Here is a 25,575-nt window from a genome sequence, read left to right as displayed (position 1 = left end):
TGTGGCGAGATGCCAAGTGAAGGAAATATTGAGGAAAGCATGAACCCATGAGGTTAGCATGGGCCGTCAAGGAGAGGACGACACCGATATAGGTATCAAAGAGATGGGGGAAAAGGTGAACACAACACAAAGCAGACCTCAGCAGGACTGGGGTGGTTGAGAGAAGTTGAGGGTGAAATGAAAAGAAAAAGCCGCCGTAAAGCATCTTGCAATGCATCAGCCAAACACCACGCTCCAAGGACAAGACAAGAAAAAAACAAAAGATGCATGAGAATGCAAAACGCCAACAATGAAAGGTACTGGCGAGTCGATTTAGTAGGAAAGCATCCGGCGGCCGGGGGTCCGCGCAGGGACTGGGCTTTGAGAAAATGGAGAGCTTAGGTATCGGTTTCGCTCATTGTCACCAAGTCGACAGCGTCCAGTTGGGCTGTCTTCCATTCCGGGTGATTGGTCACCAAAGGCAAAAGTCTGGGCGCGGTTCAGCTTAGAGCGCTGCTTGACCTTGCCGAGTCCACGTTCGCAGGCAAATTCGTGCTCCTTGGCACTCATTTCTACATAGTTCTGGGGGAAACAGAAAGAGCGGTGTTCAGCGAAGAATGAGCTGTATCCACCATCCAGAATGTACATATCTGGGTATGACAGGTGAGGGTAAGTATCAACGTTGATGGCGCGATCATGGTGACGCAGGTACTTGGCCATAATGGGAGCACGGTGGGCAGAGTACTCGCAGTGCAAGACAAGCGCAGTGCGGGCCTGGGGGGCGCTGAACAGTTCACCAGCGAGACGCTCCTTGTCGTTATAGTTCAATGCGCCAGTGATGTGGCCACCCTCATACTCGTACTCGAAGCGGCAGTCGATGATGAGAATGTTGTCGAACTGGTCATTGAACTTGCCGTTCATGAGTTCCAGAAGAGTGCTTTTGTCGATGCGAGGCAGAGAGTCCGCACGATCCTCAGGGATAAAGTGAGGCAGCTTCATGCTGGGCGGGCTCGAAATGTCACTAATGGACTGGACGGGTGTATTTGTCGCTACCTTGGCCTCTTTATCGGCGATAACATCTGCTGGGTTCTCAAACATGCTCAATGATCGTCGACATTGCTTGCGGGGACGCATCAAAGGATGAGAGGGTTTGCGGATTGAACTGGACGCGGGGGAGCCGCTGCTACGGGCATGGTGAAGTGACGGCCGCATACGAGGCGGCGCCAGGTGAGTTGAAGAGTTGTTGCGAGAGATGGGACGCTCATGAGGGGGCGAGTCTCCAAACATATCTTCCAGAGAAGTGGACGTGCTAAGAGATGTCTTCGCTCCGGTTCCAAATCGGAACGGCGGCGCTTTGCTCTCCGGGGCAGGTCGCGTCAGTCCAAGTTGGAAAGATTGAGCCTTACTCCTGGCCAGGCTAGGACGCAGGAAAGTGGGCCGCTTCCTCCTGTCAGATAGAAATCTATGTTAGCCGGACTGATTTGGTGGCTGGCTGAACATCACGTGCACTTACTCAGGTGGGCATAGAGGTGACTCCATTGGAGACGCCTGCAGAGGGCTTGGTAGCGGAGACACCATTGGTGATTCCATAGGACTACCCCCGGGTGTCGGAGACTGTATCTCGATCTCGGCAGTGACATAAAATGCCGGCTTGTGAGGCAATGGAGACATTTCCATAACGTCCATAGCCGGAGCTGGTGAAGAGGATGGGAGCGGCGGGGTGGTCATCACATCATCTATATAACGTATCAGTCACTGCTCCACCCATTGTAGCTGGCGATTGCTTACCACGTCCATTGGCTTGACCAAGCATACTGGCCGTGAACAAAGACCGCCGTGGTGTGGCTAATTGGGGACTAAATATAGAGTTAGCCGGGCTTTGTCCCTTGGAACATGAAACGACGATGAGAACTTTGGCATACCTCTGATCAATATGGAAGTTCTGAGAAAGGTCAGCAGCCAAACTGGCTGTGGGAGAAGATCCTCGGATTGGTTTCATGTTGAAGTAGTCCGAACTAGACTTCTTCATAGACAATTCCTTGAAATTGAACGGGTTCCCACCAAACCCAGACATTGAACCCAGGGAATAAGAAGTCGATGCCTCTGAGCGAAAGCAATGTCCGAACATGACCGACGGAGGCTGCATAGCAGCGAGAGGTGAAGAGTGCTCCATGACCAACGAATTGCAACTGGACCAAAAAGCCGACGTTGTACAATTTCTGGGAAGGCAAGCAACCGGCGAAATAGACGGAAGGCAATCAGGCCCTGACCACAGATGTCTACCCAGTACTAGGTCCTACAAACTGAGGTTCAAAAAAAGTCTCAACGCACGTCTCCACGTTTGCAATTTCAACGTTATGGGTCCCCACGATCGCCGTGACAACCAGTTCGGGAAAAATTCCTAGGTCCCAGACCCTAACCACCAACGGCAAGAGAGTTGTATTTTGTAGACACAGGATTTATCGGTCCATGGCAAGCTTTTCGGAGGATTTTGGGTGTGAAATATGGTGAATATGTAGGTGACTGGAGGGGTCGGGGGGGGAGCTCGTGGGTGCTGCAGGTCTGAGGGGAAGGTCCAAGAATATGATATGTCGACGAACCCGAATAACAAAATTGAAACTCACAATGTCGAGTGAGGATTGTCGAGAGTAGTTAAGAAGAGAGAAAAAGTAGGAACAAAGCGGTTTGAAGAAAGAAGCCGTGAAGCTGAAGGGATGGGCTTGTTGCAATGGGCAACGCAGGTGGGGAGGATCTCCGAATGTACAAGTATTGAGTAATACTGCGGCTCCGATTTTCATGTAACCGGGAATTTTAATATTTAAAAAAGGTTAGAGTAATAGACGTAATAGACGTAATATAGTAATAAGATGTATGGGAGATCAAAACAGCTAGTTTCCTTATAAGGAACCTGTATAAGGAACCTGTACGGTAAGAATAAAAGACCAAAATATATATTTCATGGGGAAAACTAGATCGGTATGCAATGGTAGTAACCATAGTGAGTAAAAGATAGACAGTCCCCATGCTCTGGCTAGGGGCCAAATACTTTTTTTCTCGTTGCCCGGGGCTCCCTTGCCGCAGCAACCCAGCGCCTATCAGAGCTCATCACCTTTTTCTACTATGTCTTGGGTCTAGCTTTGTCTCCCCTGCTCTATGGAAGGAGGATTGTCTCTCTCGGTACCCTTGAATATGCGAAATTACCTTTCCATCAATCTTCCTTGGTTCTTCCAAATAGTATCCACCAAAAGAGAGAAAACTTTTCTCCCGTGTGTGTCCGTCACCAAATGAACCACAGGCGAGCTGAAAAAAAACGGAGCCAAAGATCGAGTCTAATGCAAAAAATATCCACTTTCCCTGTCTTCGGGAGAAAAAAAAATTTAGAGCTCCTGCAAGTGATGGGAAGCAAGTGATGGGATGCAAGGGTGCTTCGATTGAACGGCTTCTTTTTTTATTGCTTTGAACATCGCGATATGCTTCAATCCAGAATAATCTTAGAAATCTTAGAGAACGACAGAAATATCCCGATCACTTGAGCCTAACCCAATTATAGCGCAATATAGTGCTCGATCGAGTCAGCCCCGATAAGTGATATTCATTTTCGGGAGAGCTCGAGGTGTTGATTGGCCACACCGGAGAGCGTGGAATCTCAAGATCTCGTCATCTCCGAAAATATAAAAAGAGTTCGTACTATCTGAGCTCTATTAAGCAATATCAAGAGCCGATCAGAGATTGGAATATTTGGAGTACGGAGTACAATGTAGTATATTGTAGATTGTTCAATTACTTCTAGATCGGAACGTACAACGTAGTATCGAGTAAGGAATGGTAGATAAACTCATTCCTACTCTTCCTTGAAATTGAAGAAGCTATAGTGCTCTGCTCATACATACCCGTGCTACCCTTACTTGCACCCGCATTCTTGTTGATCAAGGGCTCGCGATGTTCTTCAATGTCGCGCATCCCTTCCATCCCCCTTGGTAGGGTGTTTGACTACAATATACATTAATTGTCTAAGGGTAGATTTATTGAAACCTTCCTGTCGGATAACCTTTGCGCTTTTTTACAACATTGAAAGCAATTGCACCTGCCGAAGTAAATGCCGCCGTCGCTCTAAAGCTAGGGCTACTAACAGCAGCAATGACGAGCCGGTTAGAGTCAACATTCATGCGAACGACCCGACAGACCAATTGTGAAGAACATGTTTTGTCACCTTAAACAAGTTTATCCACGAAAGACCTCAAGTCGAGTCCCATTCGGGCTATCAGGTGCGATATTTACTCTATACCCAAGATCTCGGATTTGCCACCAGGCGGCTCTGTACTTTGTACCAAGTAATGTCATATGAAACTGCTAGTCGCTGGAGTCGGCTATACTAGTGCTCCAGTCAGAGTGGACACTCGGCTCAGGATTCACTACTGCACCCCACGGTGTGCTATTCTAGACCCTCTCGTGAGATACCGGAAATCTCGAGCTTGACTAGGTCATCCTGGTATATCCGATCAATCCGTGATGCATCAACCCCCGGTCCTTTCAAATCTTACAATTGGCTGCCCTCTATGTATATCAAAGGCCTTGTTACACAATTCCCCCCGTGGTAGACGATGCGGTGTGCAACTCCACGACGCGTTCGGAGGATTCTATTGGCCCGTGATGCTACGTCATATCTACTGAAGATCAATCTATTTGTGCTCCGTGCACATCTACAAACCTGATGTTCTAATCCTCATTTTACGTTCAAACTCAAGCCGGCTTTGGGACCTTGGCAGGTTCCTCGCGTTGTTGTTATGATATGTTTTGACGTGTTGATCATAACACCCGAACAGCTACGAATCAGAAAGCACCTGGCTCTTTTCAGGCGCTTGCAGATGCGAAACTCGCTATGCTGACCGTGTCAGCCCGGTCGCCCCGATCTAAGCATCTCTCTGCGCCACGGCTGCAGAGATGCAGCTAAAGTGGGGTTGGGGAAGACCCCGATGATGTGACCGGTCAATCGCATCACAACGCCATGTGCGCTGGGGCCAGTCATATCCGCTCTCCAGCCGACTGCTTCGTCGCTGCGGGGTTCATCACATTTCAACTCGTGTCCTGCCAGATATAGCCTGCAGTGTTAGGGTTGTCTAGACCTTTTCCCCTCCTTGTCTCAGGATTTCCCTCCAATGTGATGTCACGATCATGTTGATTGTTGATGGCGCGTGAAGCTTCATGTAAACAAAGCAAACCAGCTTTCACGAAACAAATGCGTTATCCCGTGATCACACATGACATCAAAAGGGAAATTTCCAGATCAAGATTTCTGACCTCCCAGCTGGGATTTGATTTGTATTTTGGTATTATACCATCCTCCAGTACTGGAAATACCCTTACCCTCCATTTACCCTGGTCTTTCTATATTTGTCAATACTAGTATCCTCCCGGCTCGGAGACCCCGATCAGCGCCGCTATTGGCATCCCCCAGTCATTTATGCGCGCCTCATCGGCTTCGTGCCTGTCAGCTCCCCTCTCCTAATGTCATCACTTTTTCGTGACGCCCCTACTCCCTTTTTGGAAGCTGGTGATTTTCTATATCACACAACTCCGATTATGGTCCACCTCTCTGTCAAATGGCCCCGCCCAGCGTGATAGCTCGCGAGTCATACTTGAACGCCACTGGACTGGTATATTTCACAACCGTATTCTACCAGTCTAGACTTTCTTTTGTAGCACAGAATAGAGTCTCTTGGTCAATATAGTATATTCCTTTTTTTTTCATAACCGTATTGAGACCACCTATAGCTAACCCCGTAGCCACCCCGGTCTTTACTTAAACACCGTGTGCACTCCCCAATCCCAGTACTCAGCCAAATTCCACTCCAAACTTCTGTACAACCTCCCAAGTCACACAAAGCCGTATAATACAGTGAGAGTTGCATAATCAGGCAACCCACGAAGCCCCTGAAATCACAAAATCTGACACCCGACTCTACATCTATCACAACGGTTGCCAGGGCTCCCAGTCCCACCAAGACGCCGGACTCCATACATTATCACTCCGAGACCCGTCCGCCTACATCAAAACCACCTGCGCAATTCCCACGAAATCCATTCCCACATGTTACCAGCACGACGACTACCTAAAACTAAAAACTACTTAAACCATGCAGATCCACGGCAGATGATCCCCCATCCGTTCCAACACATCAATTCGACACAGAGGTAATTTTCTCCCATCTCCATAATATGTGACTCCGACAGATGTCAAATGGCCTCGCCCAAGCCAAATTGATAGTTCAATGCATGATTCCTGCTTTACCTATCGACCTACCAAGAAAGTCACTTTGTCTGGTATACTCGTATACAGATCAGCCCGGGGCGGGTCGGCGCATCCGCCAAAAAATTCACACAAGCGGAGCCTGGATCCTGAAGCTCGGATCCCGCGCAATTATCGGATTTCCTCGGCGTTATGTGATTGTATAAATGGATGCTGGTTTCCCGGTTGCCTTTGACAACAGGATACTCCTGCGCCTGGACTGGTGGTTTGAGGTTGATGGTCCGCGGCTGGAACCTTGGGTGATCTCGTTTTTGGGATTCGTCATTACCCCTGAATCAGTCCGGACCTCTTTTCGACCCCGGTTTCTCTGACAGCTTCGAATACACTACGTTCTTTCGTCTATTGAAACGCTGATTGCATGTTGCCATGCCCGATCAGTTGCGTGGTTTTTGAGGTATCTTTGCTGCGGCTTCCAGGGGCTCCATTTGAGGTACGGAGTACTCCGTATACTCCGTACTCGGAGACAGCCTAGGTCTTGTGGCTTTGGGGGCTGGAATTTTTGGTTTTTGGCTAGGATCGTAGGTTTGATGGGTAGAACTTGACTTGTTAGTTTTGAATCTTCGTCTAGAATTCTGTGAGCAGATGAAGGTTGGTTTTGTTGGAGATCTTCAAGTTTAGTTTTGCTGAGAACAGTCATATGCTACAATATATATGGGTGTCTGGAACTTTTCCAAATAACTTCGCACTACACACTTGAGTTCCTAGCAGGATGACTAAATCGTGAGTTCTAGATATCCTCCTGAACACTCTAGAAAATATCTATGTTAAATGAGGTTTGCCCGTCCAACCCCGGGTCTCCTGGAGCATCAAAATTCTTATCGGCTTATCGCTATAGACTAGTCCCAAATAGGCTAAAGCATGAATTTTTCTGAGCAACTTCAACGGCCGCAAGGAGTGTTGAACGTGCCTTTGGTTTGCAGATCTTCATTGTCAAGGCCTGAGAGCGGATAATTCGATCGTTAATTGCACCTCGCACCTATCCGCAACCTCAAAAACCCCCAGACTCAGCAATGGGTCCCCCCTTCGCCGGTTCAAAGAAGCGCCGCCGCGAACCTCACAATGTCGACGTGAAGCTGGTGGAACTCTACGAGGATCTCGCTAGCGAAAAAGATGAGATCCGACTCAAGGCTGCCCAAGCCCTAGTGTCGCAATTCACTCCAGACCAGAACCCTGCCGATGAACAGATCAAGAAGGTGCTATCGAGACTCTTCCGCGGTCTCTGCAGTAGCCGCAAAGCTGCTCGTATCGGATTCTCAATTGCCTTGACAGAGATTCTGAGCCAGGTCTTCTCATCTCCAAGAGAGACATCACGCTTCGGCTTCTCGGATGCACTGAACCTCTGGGAGTCTCAGTCGAGTTCCTCCGGCAGCGAGTCGGGACAGGTTGGTGGCCACACATGATTTAAAACGTCGCGTGCGCTAATTAGGATATCTTTTTGTTTCATATAGGAACAACGCGACCACCTTTTCGGCCGTCTTTTCGGCGCTGAAGCGATCATCAAATCCTCCGTTCTGTTCCAGCCCACCGTGCCCTTTGAGCAATGGACCCAGGTCGTCGATCTTGTCTTCGAGCTCGCACAGAAGAAGCCATGGATCCGCGAAGAATGTGGGTGGATTGTCTACCAGTGTGTCTACGACCTGGCCGCACGCAAGATGGAACCCAAGTACATCCAGTCTGCGCTGGAGCAGCTGTGCGTGCGCGACCTCGCCCGCTCGCCTGAGGGTGTTGCTATATGGTTGGCGGCGAAGGATATGTTCCCCGAAGCCACCTTCCCGAGCAAGGTCTGGAAGCATGACGATCCCCTGGATACGAAGGAGCGCAACAGTCTGTCAAAGATCATGAAGGAATCGGGTGCTGCGGTCGGCGACGGCGAGACCAAGGTGAGCACTGCGAAGTCCTCTGGCGTCTGGAACAACAAGCTTCACTTCGCCTGGGATGCGGTCATCTCTCGGACCAGTCTTGAGGTGAAGGACAAGTCGAATAAGTCTCGTATGACCTTCGTTGATTTCTGGACTGAGGTTGTGGACAGTGAGTACCTATCCAGCAGTGGAATGATACACGAGACACCTAAAACTGACAAAAAAACTCACTACAGATGGTTTGTTTGCTGCTGCGTCCTCGGATGAGCGTAAATACTGGGGCTTCCTTCTTTTCAACAGAATTCTCAACGATGGCGGGTCGAAGCAGGCCCCTCAGACTTTTACCAAGAATCTTATGCGATGCTTGACGAACCAGCTCGCTGTGGAGGACCGGTACTTGCACCGAATGGCCGTTAAGACCGCGAAGGCAATCCAGGCCCGTGTGTCCAAGGAGCCTGAATTCGCAGCTGCGGCCGTCCGTGGACTGATGGGAACCAGCGGCACGCTGAACTTCGACCAGGCTACAAAAACCAAGACCGTTGAGAAGATTGTTGCCGAAGCCAACCACGAAGCATTGGAAGAGATTGTCCCATTCTTTGAGCAACTCATTCAAAACCCCGGCACGACCGACGAGAAAACCGCCGCATCCAACCGTCAATTTGTCGCTGGTCTCCTTTTGACTATTGTGCGCTCCAAGGCCTCTGCCACCGAAGATGATGCCGAAGACCTCCAAGCAAGTCTGGAGCAGATTCTGTCCATTTTCGTGCGCTTTGCGTACTTCATGGATGCCGGCAAGAGCTCCACTGCCCCTGAGCCTGCTCTCTCATCGGCGACACAAGAACTCCTGCGCAATCGAATCAACTCCTGCTTGAACAGCCTTATTTCTAACCAAAAGTTCGCCGCTACACTCCCGTATGCTGTGGTGAAGCAGATTCGCGATGCAGCCAAGTCTGGTGAATTCGGCAAGTTCATCATCGCTATCGATGAGAAGCTGTCGGAATCTGTGAAGGCTGCTTTCAAATCTCTGAAGAAGTTATCCAGCAGGGTATGGTTTTCCTCCTCATCGGTCTTTTTAGTTACTCGTACTGACTACCACATAGGAGAAGAAAGACAAGGGTATGGCCGCTTTCAAGCTGCTTTACTCTATGACTATCATGCAGGTGTACAACGGAGATGCAGACGCGGTATCCATGCTTGATGAGCTAGAGTTCTGTTACACCAAATTCCTAGGCGACAAAGAAACCAAGACGGAAGACGCCGGCGATGCCTCAGATGCGTTGGTTGAGATCCTTCTCAGTTTCGCATCCAAGCAATCGCAGCTGTTCCGTCGTATGAGTGAGCAGGTGTTTGGCGCATTTGCTGACCAGATCACGGAGAACGGATTGGAATCTTTGACCTCGGTATGTGGCTTTAACTTCTATCAGACATGCATTTTCTAACTAGACCCAGATTCTGGAGGCAAAGGAGAGTCTCGCTGGACAGCAAGAGATGTTCGAAGAGCAAGACGATGAAGGCGAGGAAGAAGAAGACGACGATGCCGAGATGATGGATGTCGACGAGGATGAGCTCGACAGCGATGTCGAGGTCGTCGAAGCCGGCGGCTCTGGCTCCAACTCAGATGACGACGACGACGAGGAGGAGGAGGAGGAGGAGGAGGAAGAAGAAGAAGACAACGAAGAAGATGCAAAGGAGGTCGCCGCTTTCGAAGCCAAACTCGCCGCAGCTCTCGGCGCACACGGCGCAGACGATGATGAGTCCGACTCCGACATGAACGATGATGAGATGGACGAGCTAGACGACAAGCTGGTGCAAGTATTCCGCGCGCGTCGCCAAGAAACCTCTCACCGCAAAGACAAGAAAGATGCACGCGACAACATGGTGAACTTCAAGAACCGCGTCCTGGACCTGCTAGAGATCTTCGTGAAGAAGAGCCACACCCGCCCGCTCGCGCTAGATATCCTCCTGCCATTGCTCCGACTATCTCGCCGGACCAGCGTGAAGCAGATCGCCACCAAGGCCAATGGAGTGCTGCGCGAGTACACGAAGGTGTGCAAGGGCAATTCGCTCCCGAAAATCGAGGACGATGCACAGGCAGAGGCGCTCTGGGAGCTGCTCCGATCTGTTCATAAGGAGGCTAGCCACAGTGGACCTATGGGCCATGCGACTGCTTGCAGCCAGGCTAGTTTGCTTGTTACTAAGGTGCTTGTTGCACATGATAAGGATGCCATCGCGGGTGTTGTGGATGTTTACGCTGCTACTCGCAAGGATCAGCTCATGAGCACTAAGTGTCATGTGCAGCCCTCGTTCTTTTCGGAGTGGAATAACTGGTGTGTTTCTGCGAGCAAGCAGTTGAAGTGAGGCTTTGTTTCTTCCAATTGTATAGAGCTTGCGAGTATGATCTGTCGCTAGTTTTCAATGTCAATGTCATTATCATGTTCATTCAACGGTTCTTCGGTATTAAATCACTACTACGTCCTATCTAGTATCCCCCTCCCTGATTTTTATATCAGGAATATATATATCAACTAAACATCGACAAGTCGTATTCAGTCTCATAAAAGTTGATACACCATGAAGCTTGGAAAATAAGTGTCCATGGATACTCCAGGATATACATCACGGGGAGTGAGAAATAATAAAATATTTCATGCTTGCCATTCCAACCTTTGAGCTTACAATTCCTTATTCTGTAGCTATATACAGTCTCCTCGAATCACAACGATTCATTTAGAACCCCTCTAAAAACCAGTCATATATCGATGCTCAGTCGTCTCCTCCAAAACCTCCAACTTCATTCCAACCTCAATAGTCCCCTCATTACGCGGCGCACTCAACATCCCAAAACAAGGCTTATACTTGATCCCCTCATCAACCCTACGATACGAAACTAGCGTATCCCATGGCTGTTTCTTATGTTTGAGCGCCGTATCCGGATCAACATTAGGCACCTGGCAGCGCGCACAGCGAGCCACAATATCCAGATCAAGCGAAGGCCGAATAACAGCCTCGCCATCACCAGCAGAACCACCAAGCACATCACCAGCCTTCTGACCAGTAATTCGTACCAACTTCCACGAATCCTCACTCCACGGCGCTCCGCCGCGAACAACGATATTCGGGCGGAACCGCTCGACAGTAATCGGGTCAACGCCCGCCCTTCCCAGACGAACATTAAGCTCTGCCAGCGAAGCCTCCGACGCAATCAGCACTGGGTGCACGTCCGGAAAGCCGGTTGTCTGGACGCGGCCCAGACGGCTGGGTGCACCGTTACCCTTCAGCACGCGTGGGGTCGGGCCCTTGTAGACAAGGGCGACGTCGCGGCGCAGGAAAGCGGAAAAGGGGGCGTTGATTTCATGGCTGTACCTGTACCCGTCTGTATGCGTATCCCAGATCTGGACGGGGCCCGGATTTGTATTTTCCGCTAGCCATTGCGGGGATGGATGGGAAGGGATGCGGATTGTGTGGAATTGATGCTCTTGGTCTTGGACTTGATGTTTCAATTTGTCCTGGCTAGATTCATTGGTGCCTAGTTTCGGGATACTCACGACCAGCTCGTCGCCATCGGCACTTAGAGCGGTGCGGATGCGGGTCATATCCGGGATTTGGCGGATGGTTAGGAAGGTATTTGAGGATGCGTCGATGAGCATCCAGCGGCGGTCAAGGTCGAGACCGTGCTGCTTTAGGACTGTTGATTGGACTTCTAGGCCTCGACATGATTTTATGGGATACATGCGCAACGAGATGATCTCGCTGGATTGTTTGGGGCGCTGGCGCCATGAACGGAGAAGTTTGGTTGGGTATTGAACCGATTTGGGCCATCCTGAGAAGCGGGGAATCAGGATGATTGGAATTAGGAGTATGAGGCCTAAGATTACTGCTGACGCCATGTTGTGTGACTGACGTATGTTTGTTGTTTGGGAAGATGTTAGGGTTATACAGGCCCTGAGGAGGTGACAAGTTGGTTTTGCCAAGGAGTGCCGCCTTTCATATGGTGTTACGAGGGCTTATGTTGAGGTGCTTAGGTCAGGGAGATGTGGTACTTCTAGTTCATTATTATAGTGTTCTGTTGATATGCCCTGCATTATCCTACTATTCTACATTTGGTAACTGCTTTATGTCCAATAATAGCAGAACCCGGAAGTATGAATTAGACACATGGTATCTGGGAAATGCCACATGAAAACACCAACGTATAAATATGCAATAAACAAGAGAGAAAGGAACCGAAAATGCATATCAGTCCAGTAAAAGCAACTGCTGAAGCCGAGTACCGGATATGAAGAAAAACTAACATGTACCTAGGCGGACCCGGCATATGTCAAAGACAAAACTGACTGCGATACTGCAATCTGTTCATGCCGAATGCTTCTTATCGAACCAACATGTGACCATTGCCTTAATTAGGGCGAGTGTGACAACCCGGCCTTGCTCAATATCCGCATCCTCAGACGACCCAGGGACATGGAGGAACAGGACATTGCGGTCCTGCCCTTGCAAGTGGGCTAAAGACATGCTGGTATAGAAAATAAAGTCACACAGATAGTGACCTGCGTCCTTGGAGATCCGGAGATCCGACTTGGGAGCAAAAGAGCGCCACGTCTCCAGGAACTGGTCCTCGGGCTGGTAAGGCGAAGCAGAGGAGGGATCATCTGCAGCACGACCTGGGGTCAGAATAGGCGGTAGACCCAGCCCTTTCCATCGCTTCTCGCCATCCATATAGCCGGGATGACCATTGACATCGGTGATGTTATAGTCATCTCGGTGAGCTAAAGTTTCGACGGAGTAATATTGCCGCGGAGCGGCGATGCCGATATGAATAATCAAATCAGGTCTGCGACCACCATGTGAGGCAGCAAACTCCTCGAGAATTAAGGGAAGGGTCTCTCGAACAGTGGCATACGCCACTGGGATTGGAGTGGGATGCACATGAAGTGAGACTCGACGTGAATCCGAGGGGAAATCAAAAGACGATGGAAGAGAGGAAGCGATTAGATATGACGCATTCACAAGGTTTGTCTTAAAGGGCTGGGTTACACTATTAGTTCGGGCTGGATAACTAGAAGTGCAGATCCACTTACCCCAAAGCCTGTTATTAGAACAGTTATCTCATTAGGTGAGGTGGAGTGCTGTGGTGGGTTGCCAACAGGGGTGGGGAGTATATATGAAGCAGTACCGTAGTCTCCCATATTCACGTTTTGAAGTTGAGGAAGTTCAAGGGGGGGGAAATTTAGGGGAAGGAGAGTTGACGAATGCGGGGTCTTGGCGGAATGCAACAAAATCTTAGCCTAATGTCATTACTATAACTGGGCTAGTTAAGGCCTTCATATTCTATAGATGCATAACTTTTGTATTTATATTGTTATACTAATGTCCTTTGCTAGTGATACATTTTTACTAAAAATGCTGGTTACAAATAATTTTCTTTATTGTACCACGGAGTACAGAGTAATTTCCCCTCCGATTCTACCGTTGAACTTGCAGAATCTATAGGCCTCTATTATCATTGGCACGCTTATAGCTTGAAAGACATCTGCATATGCGAGTGGACCCCAGACGGAATAGAAACCATTTCAAGAATTGCCTGTTTGGGTAAAGATCGCTTAATCTGGGTCTCGTTCTCACATTTCGCCCACTTTTGCAGTGAGGCTAGCTATATACATAACTTGGGAGTATAATATTATTTAATTAGAACTTGGTCGATCCGATGAAAGGGGTCAGCTTAGACCTTATTGGACCTGTGGCTTTCCAATGCTTGGCTTTGATTTAACTTAGTTAGCTAAACTTGATATGTAGCATTTGATATTTACGTGGACCCCCCTGGTTTGAATATCGAGTGCGAGGCCCGTGAGGGGGAAAAATAAAATAAAAATTTGGAGTCTCCCTGAATCGCTGATAGCTCAGGACTTTTATAAATGAGAAGCCCCTCGGAGAATATTAGTCCTGTACAATATAGAAAACAGGGGTGTCGCTTCTACTGTCCCCCACTTTTTTTTAGTCTTGACCTTGACTATGGCAGTCATCAGCGAATTGCTCAACAGTCCCTATGTCGTACAGGGTGTGTGCATCGCCCTAGTGGCGGTCTTTATAACAAGTGTCTGGGCAGATATAGCAGATGAGATTCCCTATAGACGCATTCCTTTGGTTGGAAAGACCGGGTGGGACCTTACCAACAAAAAGGCCCGGCTACTCTTCACTCAGTCATGTCGCCAACTAATGGCTGAAGGCTTTGCAAAGGTGAGTCTTGACAATGGACTGTAACATTCTCTACCCTCGAATATGCTAACAGCGTTTCGTAGGGAGTCAATGTCTTTCAGATCATCGGAGCCACAAGCCCGGTTGTTATATTGCACCACAAGTTTGTCGATGAAATCAAGAGCAACCCAAATCTGAGTTTTAAAGACTCCATCAAAAAAGCAAGTCATGAAGCTGGAACTAAGCCGTGACTATGGCTAACTTGCCCATAGACCTTTTTTAACGATCGCATTCCTGGGTTTGAACCATTTCACAATGGCACTGCTTTAAAAGTTACGGTCGAGGTCGTGCGGACCAGTTTGACCCAGGCGCTCGGTATGTCTTTATATATTTCACCCAAGAGACACAATTGACTTTATCTTTCCCAATTAAACAGGGTCCATTTCACTTCGGCTCTCCAAGCAGTCTGGTGCGACATTGAAGGAATCCTTGCCCCCAACTGATGGTATGCTAAAGCACCATTCGCCCTGAATCCTCTCACTGATGTTTCCTCTCTTGATAGAATGGAAGCCCTACCACCTCGCCTATAAGATCCCGCACATGTTAGCCCGCGTATCCTCTTTGATCTTTGTTGGAGAGACCATCTCCCGCGATGATGAGTGGATCGATGTTTCCGTGAATTATGCCATCGATTCATTTATAGCTATGCGCGATCTACGAGGATGGCCATCCGTCCTCCATCCGGTCGTACACTGGTTCTTGCCCTCTACCCGAAAGCTACGCACGCACTTGAAAATGGCTCGCTCCATCATCAGCCGCGAGCTAGACAGGCGGGCGTTGATCCGCGCGGGCAAGCTCCCTGCAGAGGATCCACCCCGTGGACCTGATGCTATGGACTGGTATCGCGAGACTGCCGAAGCTCGGAATAACTTGACCTTTGACCAGTCTGTTGCTCAGGTTGGATTGGCGCTGGCAGCCACTCATACCACGTCGAACTTGCTAACCAACGTCATGTATGATCTTGCGGCGTACCCAGAGTACATCCAGCCGTTGCGTGATGAGATTCGTGCGGTTGCTGCCGAGGATGGAACTCTGAAGAAGAGTAGTTTGCTCAAGCTGAAGTTGATGGACAGTGTGATGAAGGAGTCGCAGCGTACCCACCCAGTCTCACTCGGTAAGTTATCCACGGTCTTTCGATGTTTATTCGTTCAAAACAAGTTTTGCTTGAAAGAATGACCTGCTGACACTCCACAGCCTCTATGAACCGCCTCGCCCTTGAGCAAGTTGTGCTCTCCGATGGAACTGTTATCCCTAAAGGCGCCAACGTCTTCGTTTCTACGAAAATACTGGAGGATGACAGTGTCTACCCTAATGCTGCCACTTATGATGGTTACCGATTTTACAACAAACGTCAGCAGCCCGGCAACGAACACAAACACCAGTTTGTCGCGACGTCACCCGAGCACTTCGTGTTCGGCCATGGTATCCACGCCTGCCCTGGCCGATTCTTCGCTGCCAATGAAACCAAGATTCTGCTCCTCCATTTGCTCCTGAAGTACGATTGGAAACTGGAGAGCGGCGGTCGACCTCTGAACATTGAAAATGGGTTCGAGTCTATTGCGGACCCAAGAGTTCAGCTTATGTTCCGATCGCGGGAGTCAGAGGTTGACCTAGCTTTCCTAGGAGAGTAGTGGATGGATCTCAGCAGGGCATCCCCTGTTTGTTCTATACATATTGGATATGGCCAGGGTGGTGTTTCATGGAAACGATGTTACTTGTAAGCTGTGGGTCGGATTTTGAGTACCCCCTTTGAATATTATCAAGTTCCAAAAAAGTCGAGTCCAAGTCTTAGTACTCCGTATATTGTGAGACTCGGCTCAAAAGTGGAGTTGATTGGCATCTGGTCCACAGTTCTGCGGGTATACTGTGGCTATCCATTGTAAGCGAGATGAGATCTCCCAATACTAAATATAAGTCGGAGAATTTAACATGTGGACACATCATATTTCAATGCTTGGTGCATATGCAAGTCACACAATAGGAATAGATTTCTAGATTGACACGTGACTGGTAATTATACAGTAATTATACAGTAATTTTCAACACGTGTGTTGGACGCGTCGCGCGTCAGAGAACGTGAAGCTCCAACCTCCTCCCCCAATGGGGTTATATGGGTCTTTGGGCTCCAGACCGCACAATGAGAAAATGTGACCGATCGACGGTACCCAGGTACCCGTACCTGAGTTTCCTTTGAACGCAACAAACCAATTCATTATGAAAGAGCTTTGCTTTTCGAGGTCCACTCTATGATTGGAAGGGAGAAAAAAAAAAAAAAGGAAAATTGAGCTGAAGAATATCAGTGCAGACCATCAGCTGCACTTCTATACGCAGCCTGGCCGTTCTGTTCTGTACAAGCCCTTGCAGCTATAGAGTGAACGGCTGGAGACAATGTCTCGAAGATGGAGCACCGATCTACCATATGTACGGAGTACATGGTACCTGATCCCACCAGCCCCCTCATTTATGAGGCATACAGAGCACTCCCTCCGTACAGCCTACAGCCTACAGCCTATGTTGTCAACGGGTACCTTCATACCCTAGAGTAAAAAAAAAGCACCGGTGATTCAAGGTGTCCTTACCTCCCAATGTTCCTTCCAAGACCCCAAATTATTTGTCGACAGTGCATGCATTAAGCAAGGCCTGTGTCCACCAAACACTATAGGAAAGACTCGAGAAGATCTAAACATTTGCAAAGAAGACAATTGAACAATTTGAAGACCAAAGAAAAGTTCCTATAGCAAAATTTTTAGCTGCGAACAACGCATAAGATTTTCGCAGTGGGCCGTTGAAGCACACAAGTATAGTGTACCAAGTCCAGTAGGCAGTTCACCACGGGAGCACAGGTACCAAGTACCCCCCACTCCCGCACGCCTCACCCTACGCCCAATCCTCCCCCATCTTCCTCTTCCTCTTTCTCTCTCTCTCTACCAACCCTTACTACCATTATCGCGAGATATTTTCTCGCACCCGTCTCCGCTTGAGGAGACTGTCTTTTTCTTTTGTGTTTTTTTTTTCGGGTAATGACGAAATCCTTCATTCCCTACTACTCGGACGGGATGGAGCCGCAGATGTGATCTGGTGATCCCCGATTTCAAGTTGCCGCATTCCTTAGGAAGCACATCACGCACACCGAGACCTCGGTTTTTTTTATTCTTTCACGTTCCTCTGCTCTCGTTGTATTTTCCTTTTTTTCTCCCCTTCACGATTCACGATATTGACGCGACGCTGCGCGCTTCGACTCGAAGTCGCGCCGTACTCACTTACTCTCCACCTCGACACGTCCACCAGTTCCTCCCAGAAGTCGCATTGACCAACATTCTGCGGTTCGCAAGACCGCAAGATCGCCATCATGGCTCAACGTCAACTTTCGCGTACTCTGCCGAAGAACTTTACCTTCTCCCTCGGCGACAATGAACCCAAGACTCCCGAGCGCCCTAGCACCACCATGAATGTGCCTCCTCCACCTCGTCATTCAATCTCCAGCGGCCGTCTGCCTAGAGTTCGGGCTCGTGCCGGTACCAATGTCTGCGCTCGCATGGACATGGATATGTTCCAATTCCACGGCTCTGATGTTCCCCTGCCTTCAATTGAAGTGCCCCAACCGACCACCGACCTCGAGGCGCCTTTATTCCGTGATTTTGCCAACGATGAGGGATATCTTGCCCCCCTCGCGCGCGAAGGGATTTTAAGACGCCACCTGCGCAGATCCGTGGTACGCCTTTCGACTCCTGCGACACTGAACGTACATGGCCATCTTGGGACCAGACACCTGGCCCAAATGACATCAAGCGCCCAGACTCGGCTTGCTCGACTTTGTCAAATTCTTCAGTTGAATCCATTGAAACGTTCGCATCCCGACCGTCTGTAGGAAGTTTCACCAGTGTCGAGAGCGATTTGTTTGACTCTTACTTCCCTTTGGAGATGTCTAAAGAACCTGAGATTGAGTCGCCTTCGCGACCCCAGAAGCAGTCGGTGAATGTCAAAGTGTCCAAGAAGTCCTGGACTCGCGACATGGATACCCACTTATGGAATACCTACCAAATCTATCTTCAGGACCCTACTATGACCCCATTCAAGATGACCCCTGGTAGTATCCCTCCTCTGGGAGTCACCTCACGTGTTGCGCGACGCGCCAAGAAGACATGGGGGCAAAAGAGCAGTCGCATCGTTGAATCTATCTCGATGAAGTCTGTTGAATCCAAGGGAATTTCTACACCCAAGGCTGTGGACGAGGAGGTGCAACCAGGCTGGCCCAAGTCTGACTCCAAGACTCGACGACGCCTGAAGATGCTATGTCGACGCAAATTCTCCATTTCTCCTCACTATCAGCGCATAATGCAGTCTCGCACTCCCGAGCCTATCACGGAGATGTTTGGCCCTCCTACGGATACCCGCGTTAAAGACTTTGCTGATAACTCTGCCTACACTACTCGTGACCTCGGAATTTCTCTTGTCGCCTCCGAGCCGACTCCACTTTCTCAGGTTACACAAGACTTGCCCTTGACTACGGACTGGTTTAACAACCCTGTACCTGCTCATGTCGAGCCACCAGTGGCCAAGACCCCTAGTCAACATCTCCGTACCGGATCTGCCCCTAGCATCCCTCGCCTGGGATCCCCATTCGTGTATAGCACTTGGGGCCCCGGTGGATCAAGCCGTCAAATCCATGATCTCAATGCTCGACGTGGGACCGTTCATGTTCCGGGTTACCGTGCCCGACGCAACACATACTTAGACCAGTCTGTGCCCGATACCGACGATGTATTCGCGAGCGTATCCAGGGAGCAGAAGAATCCTTCCGATCAAGAAGTTGAACGTCGTTTGGAGGATTATGTTCGCGATAACAAGTTCCAAGATATGGGCCATGGTCGGGTCCGCGTTCGCAATCGTGGAGCTACCACGAGTGCTGTCAATCCCAGAGATATGGACCAGCTTTTCTCACCGCCCTCGTCTCTCAACTCAGGCCCAATTGAGCCCGAGGAGACTACACCTGTTCTGAAGCCGCCCATAAACCCATTATTGGACCTTGGCGAAAACATCAAACGTCTTGGCTCACCCTTCCGGATCGAAGGAGGATTCAAGCGCCGCGAAGCCCCGAAGCGAGTCACTAGACAAGCACCTGCGCTGTCTGATCCGTTCTTGAGCGGTGGCCCTTCACACACCAGGCGTGATGACAGCACTTCTCCCATGCAGGTTTCTCCGGCTCAAGTACATAACAAAGTGCCGGGCCCTTTGCCATACAATGCTTCAGAGGACGGCCTTTCTGATGCCGAGCGCATCCGTCGGCAAATCTTGAATATGCCCTTTACACGCAACTAAGTTGCGCTCTTTTGCTGTCGAATTTCCAAGTATCCGTTTCATCGTGGCGTCGATTTCTTTGCGAGATTTTATCCCCTTTGCATAATGATTTGAACGAGATACCGACAGGGCCCTGCTACAGCCCTTGCATTTCCAGCCTTTTTACGACAGCAACACCATCCACGACTGTAACGATACGTTTGAGACTTTTTCAAGCTCAACCCTCAAAATCGCAATACTGAACCCCAACGACAAAAAAACAAAAAACAGTGATGGGTCTTTCCACTTTTCAATTGGTCGAAACCCAGAGTACATCGGCCTCCGGCTGTTGGTTACCTGCCTACGAACCTTGAGCTCGTTGGTCTTGTAACAACAACCACCACGTGTGTGGTTCTGTTTCGTACCCTTTACTCGGTGAAACAGGCATTTTCTCGATGCAGTTTCATCATTCGTTCGCTCAACTCATTTCTTTCTTTTTCAACGGGGCTTTCACCTCGAATAAAATAACCCCAAAACACAAAAAAATATGAAAACAACCAAAACCCCATATCTGCTGTCACCAACCAGCAATCATTCGCTATCTTTGCGACCCACGCTCCTTACACTTTTCCTTTTATCTTCTTTTCTCAGACCTTTTGTCCAGTCGTTCATCCCCGAATCTCCTACATAGTACGGCATACCTTTCCCATGTCATCCTGGAGATGCGGCCCGACTTGATAATGGTCGCCTTTCGAATTACCCGTCACACATGGAAACGACTCCCTGCCTTTATGTTGACCATCGTCAGTCAACATCGATGGCAATGCACCCCCCAAAAGCGAATGTGCAACGATACATATGCAAATACATAGACGAACTGAAACGAAACGAACGCGCATGAATATTGCAGTTGACCAATGACATCCCTGATACGCAAGCGAGGTGTTTGGTTTTCTTTTGCCAGCGGTCCCATTTTCTTCCTAATTCGCATTTCATGATCTCAATCTTGAAGCTGATTTCCCCGGAATATTCTACTTCTCGATTTGTGATCCACGATTTACCCCATGCTTTCGATTCTCGATTTGATTCAGCTCGTGCTCCATGATTCCCCTTGTGGCGAGCCTTATTGGGTTTGCATTCGGATAATCGCGTGTTTTTTTCTCTCTGGTCATTTCCTTGCCTCTTCTGCGTCTCATGGCGTATGTCTGTCTGTCTTTTTTTTTTTTCAGAGCCTGTTTTTCTGGATCTTTGTGATCTTACTCTGGAGCTTGTGAGAGTTTGGCCGTTTTATCTATTTTTTTCCTGATTTATCTTTCTCCTGCGCGGATTGATCTTTTAGAGCAATTGCTTTGTTTGATCAAACTAATCCGCCAATTGAAGTATCATCTTTTCCATTTTCATCCCTTTTTTCGGTTGTAGGTTACCGATTGCCTGGTAACTCGTACCTGTGTCCCTTATTCTTGCACACATGGCTACACTTTTATCACTCTCAAATGCACTTTGCAGGCATCATTGGCAGCGGCGGATAGGCCCCTTATATTCCTCGGTCTCGCTTGTACACATGTTACGAATTGTACATGCTCTTTGATTCCAGCCTTGATCAGCCTTAGGTCCCATTTATACTAGCGAGGTAAGCTCTATTTTATCCACATAACCTAAGCTTGCTATACTAGGAGTCACAGTCCAGCAAATGATAGACTACTTGTCAAAAGCCCTCAACAACCCGAAGTGAGCAAGAGGAGCTCAAGGTACTTGTATTCGTCAATGAATAGCTGGCCTTAATGTAATGAAGAATCAATATCAAATATTATCTGCAGATCAGACAAGTACATCAACAAACAATAGTAGAATAAGAGTGACAAGCAACAGGGAACAGGTAACACGAAAAAGCAGAAAATGGGGGTATAAGTTATAAAAATATCTGCAATCAGGCAATTCAACACAACAAGAAACGAACCAAAAGAAAATCACTTCTCCAATTTCTTCTTCCGCTCAGCAAGTAGAGCCTCAATCTTCCGAATCTGAAGAGAAAGACCCTTCTTCTCAGCATTGGCAAGGAGCCACTCCTCCATGCCACGACGGACATGCCGCATGGAGTGCAAGACAGGCAGAATAGGTGCAGATGACAGACCTGCATCGGCTCCATTCTCGCGCTCGATGCGCTGCCAGCGCTCGGCACCGGGATTCAGCAAGAGATCGAAGACACCAGCCCAGAGTTCACGGTCCCAGTATCGTTTCAGAGACTCGCGGATACGATAGGTGCGGGATGATGCGTTTTCTTCATTACTGTTGATGGGGGTGGATTCGACGTATTTGCCGAATAACAGGACGTGGATCACGCCGGCAATACCGTACAGATCGATATGGTGGGTCCAGGGGCGCATCTCGCGGATTTCGTTGCACTCGTGCGTACCGGTTTTCCAGTCGGCCATGAATTGCACGTTTGGCGAGAAAGCTTGCATGTCGATGCTGCGGCCAAAGTCAATCAAGGCCAGGCCCTTTTGACGCCAGCCGTTGGAGCCGCTTGGGGAATAGTGGATGCTTTCGCGGGGGTCGAATGCAGTTTCATCGGCATCAAGGTCGAGCAGGGAGAGGGCCTTGGAGGGTGGTTCGTTGGGGTTGTGGTCGTCTAGACGGACGAGACAGTTGTCGGCTTTGATGTCGCCGTGGAGGACGCCGTTAGCGTGGAGTGCTTCGACGGTGCGGAATAGCTCGACGGAGAAGAACATTGCTAGAATCTCTTCGAGGCCGCCCTCAGAAGTATGGTTGGGGTTGATGGCTTCATTGCGGACAATGTTGACGAGGTCAAGTATGGTGCCTTGTCCTCGATAGTCCTCCACTAGGAAGCTTTCGCGTTGGTGGACATGCAATTCGTGTGCGCGAACAATGCTATCGGTGGCGCGAGAATGAGCCGTAGATTGTCGCAGACGGCTATATGCTGTGCGGATCATGTAAAACTCCCATGCACTTGATGGTCCGTTTTCGACTTTGACTGCTTCGAAGGGGAGCCGGGGAGTATCATAAGCGTTCGACTCTCTCAGTTGGGAAGTTTTGCCGTTAGGGCTTGCGCCATCGTCGGAGTCGGAGTCGTAGGATTCAAGACTGTCGACACTCTCGGCGAGGTAGACAGGGGCATATGCACCGGCTCCTAGCTCACGCCTGATAATGTAGCTTCGTTCCGCTCCTGGAAACTCGAGGATAGGCATGTCAAATGCCTCATTTCCGCCACTCTTTGATCGCCTGGTGTTAGTTTTGACGAATTTCTGGATCATAGAAGCATAGTTGCTATCTTCAACATGACCGTGATACCCTGTGTATGTCGCAAGTGGCTTTTCCAGGGAATTGAGAATCGTGTTGCGAATGCCCTTGTCAGTTGGATTGCACTGCGCATCCCTAATTATTGCTTCCCGTCTCCGTAGCTTGGGCGCGAGGGCCTTGAAGGCCGTGGGACTGAACGGTACGTCAGCCGTAGACGCAAGAGTATGATCTCCATGGTATGGCGTATTTATCCCCAGTGGACTAGAAAGCAAAAAGTTACCGGCCGGTGATCGAGGCTTCGAAGGCGTTTTCGCGTCATAAATGCTCTTTCGAGCGGCTGTCAAAGAAGCAATGGATTCCGTTCGCTCCACGATAGGTGTCATGAAGGGAAGGCGGTTTTGGGCCATGATCGCAGGGTCACGGTAGGTCCCCCATGGGGGAGCATAGTCCTCGGGCATTTCTGGTATGAAACCTTTTCGCTCCGGTGTTCCTTGTGTCGAACTACCTTCCGCTCCATCACTCACGACAGAATGTGAGGTGACTTCAGCATTTTCGATATCCGGAATATCACGATCAGGATTGAACTCTGTCCAATCGCTGCCATCGCCATCAACGCTCTCAGCTCGTGTGGTGTTTGCATAGTCGGTGTCATCGTAGGATTTGTGGAATGTTTGGGTCTCTTCGTCTCCAAAGTCGCTTGAGGCCGCTGAGAGGTGCCCTGTGCCTGTACTGTCTCCAGTACTGGCACAGTCGTCATCTTCGTAATCGCTACCGCAGAAGCTATCTGCGTCATCTTCAGTCTCTGCCTTCAATGGCTGGTTGAAAATGCCATAAATCTCATCCGTCGCTGCACGAGTGTGCATGGTCATTGTCGGTTCTCGAGTACTCTTTCGCCGGACCTTCTTATTGTTGGACGGGGAGTCAAACTTCATTTTGACTGCACGGGTGTGAGTTGAGCCTGCCAAGGGATGAAAGACTTTTACTACTAACCGGTTTGTGTTTGTGTTGTTTCTCCTTTGATCTTGGTGCGGCTCGCTTTGCCAGATTTGCCTCCATGACCTTCGTCTTGATGTTGAGATTGGGTATGATTAGCTGCGGTGAGATTTTGGCCTAGATGCTCCGGCAATTCCTCTGGTGAGTGAGATTTTCCTAATAGGGACTCGGTACTGCCAGCATTCCCGGAGATCTGTTGCAAGGGCTCTTTCTGTTGCCGCCAATTCTTGCCCATCCAACCGCGCTTGATGGCCCTGAGCTCTTCAAAACTCATCTCATGTGCAGGGTTTGTGCGGTCAGGGTATACGGATTCCAGGTCGACAAATACACGTTCGCGTCGGCCGGTCCGCGGGTTAATCGCTTCCCTTACGTGATGTTCGGGCACTTCTTTGGGTGGCATTGGTTCTTTGGAAGGAAGATCTGGATTGGACTGAATACATAATAAAACACCATAGGTTCATGCCAGCAATTAGTCCTGTGATCGTAAATATGTGGAGGTCTGAAGAGGGGAAGGGCAACCAGGAGTGGAAACTCACCTCGTCCCTGAAGATAGCCATCTTTTGTGTTGGCGCAGCTTTCTTCCCAGCCTTCAATGTTTCTCCTGCCCACGGCTTTGCTTCCACTTCGTTCTCCTTCTTGCGGTCCCGAATCGACCCAATGCTTTCCCATCCCTTTGTCGACCCACCAGTTGCGGGGCCCGGCGCAGCAGAGTCAGCGTCTGAGAAGATAGCCATCTTGGGCTTCCCGGACTTGGTTTTTGCGGCACCGCTCGTCTGAGGCGGGGGTCGTGAAGCCTGTGGGTCAGCAGAGGCATCTGATGGCGCAAATGGGTTCATCTTGGCGGCCAGCGCGGGACGGACAGCTGGCAAAGCAGGCGAGGAGGGCCCGGTATCCTGTGGACGCTGATCATATCGGAATTGAAACTCGCTGTACTTCCGTGCCAATCTCTCGACCGGTCGCGCCTCACGGTCCATACCGAGCCTATACACCTCGTCGGCCTGCGACCACCGCCCAGCACCCTCTAGCCACCCGGCAAATTCCTCATAGAAAAGAGCCAGACTTTCACCGATCTGATGACGAGCAAGGAATGCAAATGTCTCGCGCGGGGCATCGGAGAAGAGTCGAACATAATGAAGCCATAATCGTAGATATCGAGGGTCGTTTCTGTAGTGTGATGATGAAAGGAATGACTTCGTTGCTCGTTCCAATAAGGGAAGAAGACCAGATTCTGCGGTCGCTTGTGCGGAGGGATAGGCGTTCAGGGTCCATTTGACATAACGGTCATAAACATCGAGGGGGTCGTCCGATTCTCCTATCGACTGCAATTCGCTCTCGTATTCTTGGCGCATAGCGTCATTGATGGTCCTGGTGCCATTTGGCGATGGCGAGGGGATCTTGTCACCGTTGCTGCCGGCTGAAAATATCCGGGCAAGTTCTCTGGCTGATCGGCCACCAGGCAGTGATTGGACGTTTTCCTTTTGTGCTTCGATGATATCGAAATCGACCAATTCGTCAGAGGCTGCCATGTTAGCGACAGCGACGACGACAGATGTGATGAGACCACACAGATCTCAGGTTCCGTCGAAGACCAAAAGTTCAAAAAGAGGGCAAATAATAACTCTGGCGGGGCTGCAAGGAGATTCTTTGGTT

General features: G+C 49.5%; 7 protein-coding genes across 7 annotated transcripts; 3 read left to right on the top strand and 4 right to left on the bottom strand.

Annotated features, from left to right (window-relative positions):
- Nucleotides 1-312: 312 nt before the first annotated feature.
- Nucleotides 313-2,152, bottom strand: nimT (putative tyrosine protein phosphatase MIH1; the record flags this gene model as incomplete). The annotated part of the gene is made up of 4 exons (XM_056725040.1): nt 313-1,426; nt 1,493-1,715; nt 1,768-1,835; nt 1,902-2,152. 4 exons carry the CDS (start codon nt 2,150-2,152, stop codon nt 313-315), a joined length of 1,656 nt encoding a protein of 551 aa, XP_056581290.1.
- A 5,144-nt stretch (nt 2,153-7,296) lies between these two features.
- Nucleotides 7,297-10,503, top strand: N7517_007309 (DNA-directed DNA polymerase POL5; the record flags this gene model as incomplete). Its single annotated transcript, XM_056725039.1, has 5 exons — nt 7,297-7,668; nt 7,735-8,314; nt 8,382-9,190; nt 9,246-9,545; nt 9,595-10,503. 5 exons carry the CDS (start codon nt 7,297-7,299, stop codon nt 10,501-10,503), a joined length of 2,970 nt encoding a protein of 989 aa, XP_056581289.1.
- Nucleotides 10,504-10,883: 380 nt separating this feature from the next.
- N7517_007308 (MOSC domain-containing protein) lies at nt 10,884-12,032 on the bottom strand (the record flags this gene model as incomplete). Its single annotated transcript, XM_056725038.1, has 1 exon — nt 10,884-12,032. The coding sequence occupies one exon, from the start codon at nt 12,030-12,032 to the stop codon at nt 10,884-10,886; it is 1,149 nt and encodes a 382-aa protein (XP_056581288.1).
- A 466-nt stretch (nt 12,033-12,498) lies between these two features.
- N7517_007307 (putative pyroglutamyl peptidase type I) lies at nt 12,499-13,331 on the bottom strand (the record flags this gene model as incomplete). Its single annotated transcript, XM_056725037.1, has 2 exons — nt 12,499-13,170; nt 13,224-13,331. The coding sequence occupies 2 exons, from the start codon at nt 13,329-13,331 to the stop codon at nt 12,499-12,501; spliced, it is 780 nt and encodes a 259-aa protein (XP_056581287.1).
- Nucleotides 13,332-14,154: 823 nt separating this feature from the next.
- Nucleotides 14,155-16,028, top strand: N7517_007306 (cytochrome P450; the record flags this gene model as incomplete). Its single annotated transcript, XM_056725036.1, has 6 exons — nt 14,155-14,379; nt 14,442-14,558; nt 14,610-14,712; nt 14,774-14,842; nt 14,900-15,511; nt 15,592-16,028. 6 exons carry the CDS (start codon nt 14,155-14,157, stop codon nt 16,026-16,028), a joined length of 1,563 nt encoding a protein of 520 aa, XP_056581286.1.
- A 1,718-nt stretch (nt 16,029-17,746) lies between these two features.
- Nucleotides 17,747-19,716, top strand: N7517_007305 (uncharacterized protein; the record flags this gene model as incomplete). The annotated part of the gene is made up of 2 exons (XM_056725035.1): nt 17,747-18,109; nt 18,163-19,716. 2 exons carry the CDS (start codon nt 17,747-17,749, stop codon nt 19,714-19,716), a joined length of 1,917 nt encoding a protein of 638 aa, XP_056581285.1.
- Nucleotides 19,717-21,641: 1,925 nt separating this feature from the next.
- N7517_007304 (putative checkpoint protein kinase (SldA)) lies at nt 21,642-25,451 on the bottom strand (the record flags this gene model as incomplete). Its single annotated transcript, XM_056725034.1, has 3 exons — nt 21,642-23,869; nt 23,923-24,355; nt 24,462-25,451. The coding sequence occupies 3 exons, from the start codon at nt 25,449-25,451 to the stop codon at nt 21,642-21,644; spliced, it is 3,651 nt and encodes a 1,216-aa protein (XP_056581284.1).
- Between the last annotated feature and the right edge of the window lie 124 nt (nt 25,452-25,575).

This window comes from Penicillium concentricum, assembly GCF_028827145.1.
Source record: "Penicillium concentricum strain IBT 3081 chromosome Unknown utg000002l_segment0_segment0, whole genome shotgun sequence".
Taxonomy (NCBI): Eukaryota; Fungi; Ascomycota; class Eurotiomycetes; order Eurotiales; family Aspergillaceae; genus Penicillium; species Penicillium concentricum.
This window is presented reverse-complemented; position numbering and strand designations above follow the sequence as displayed.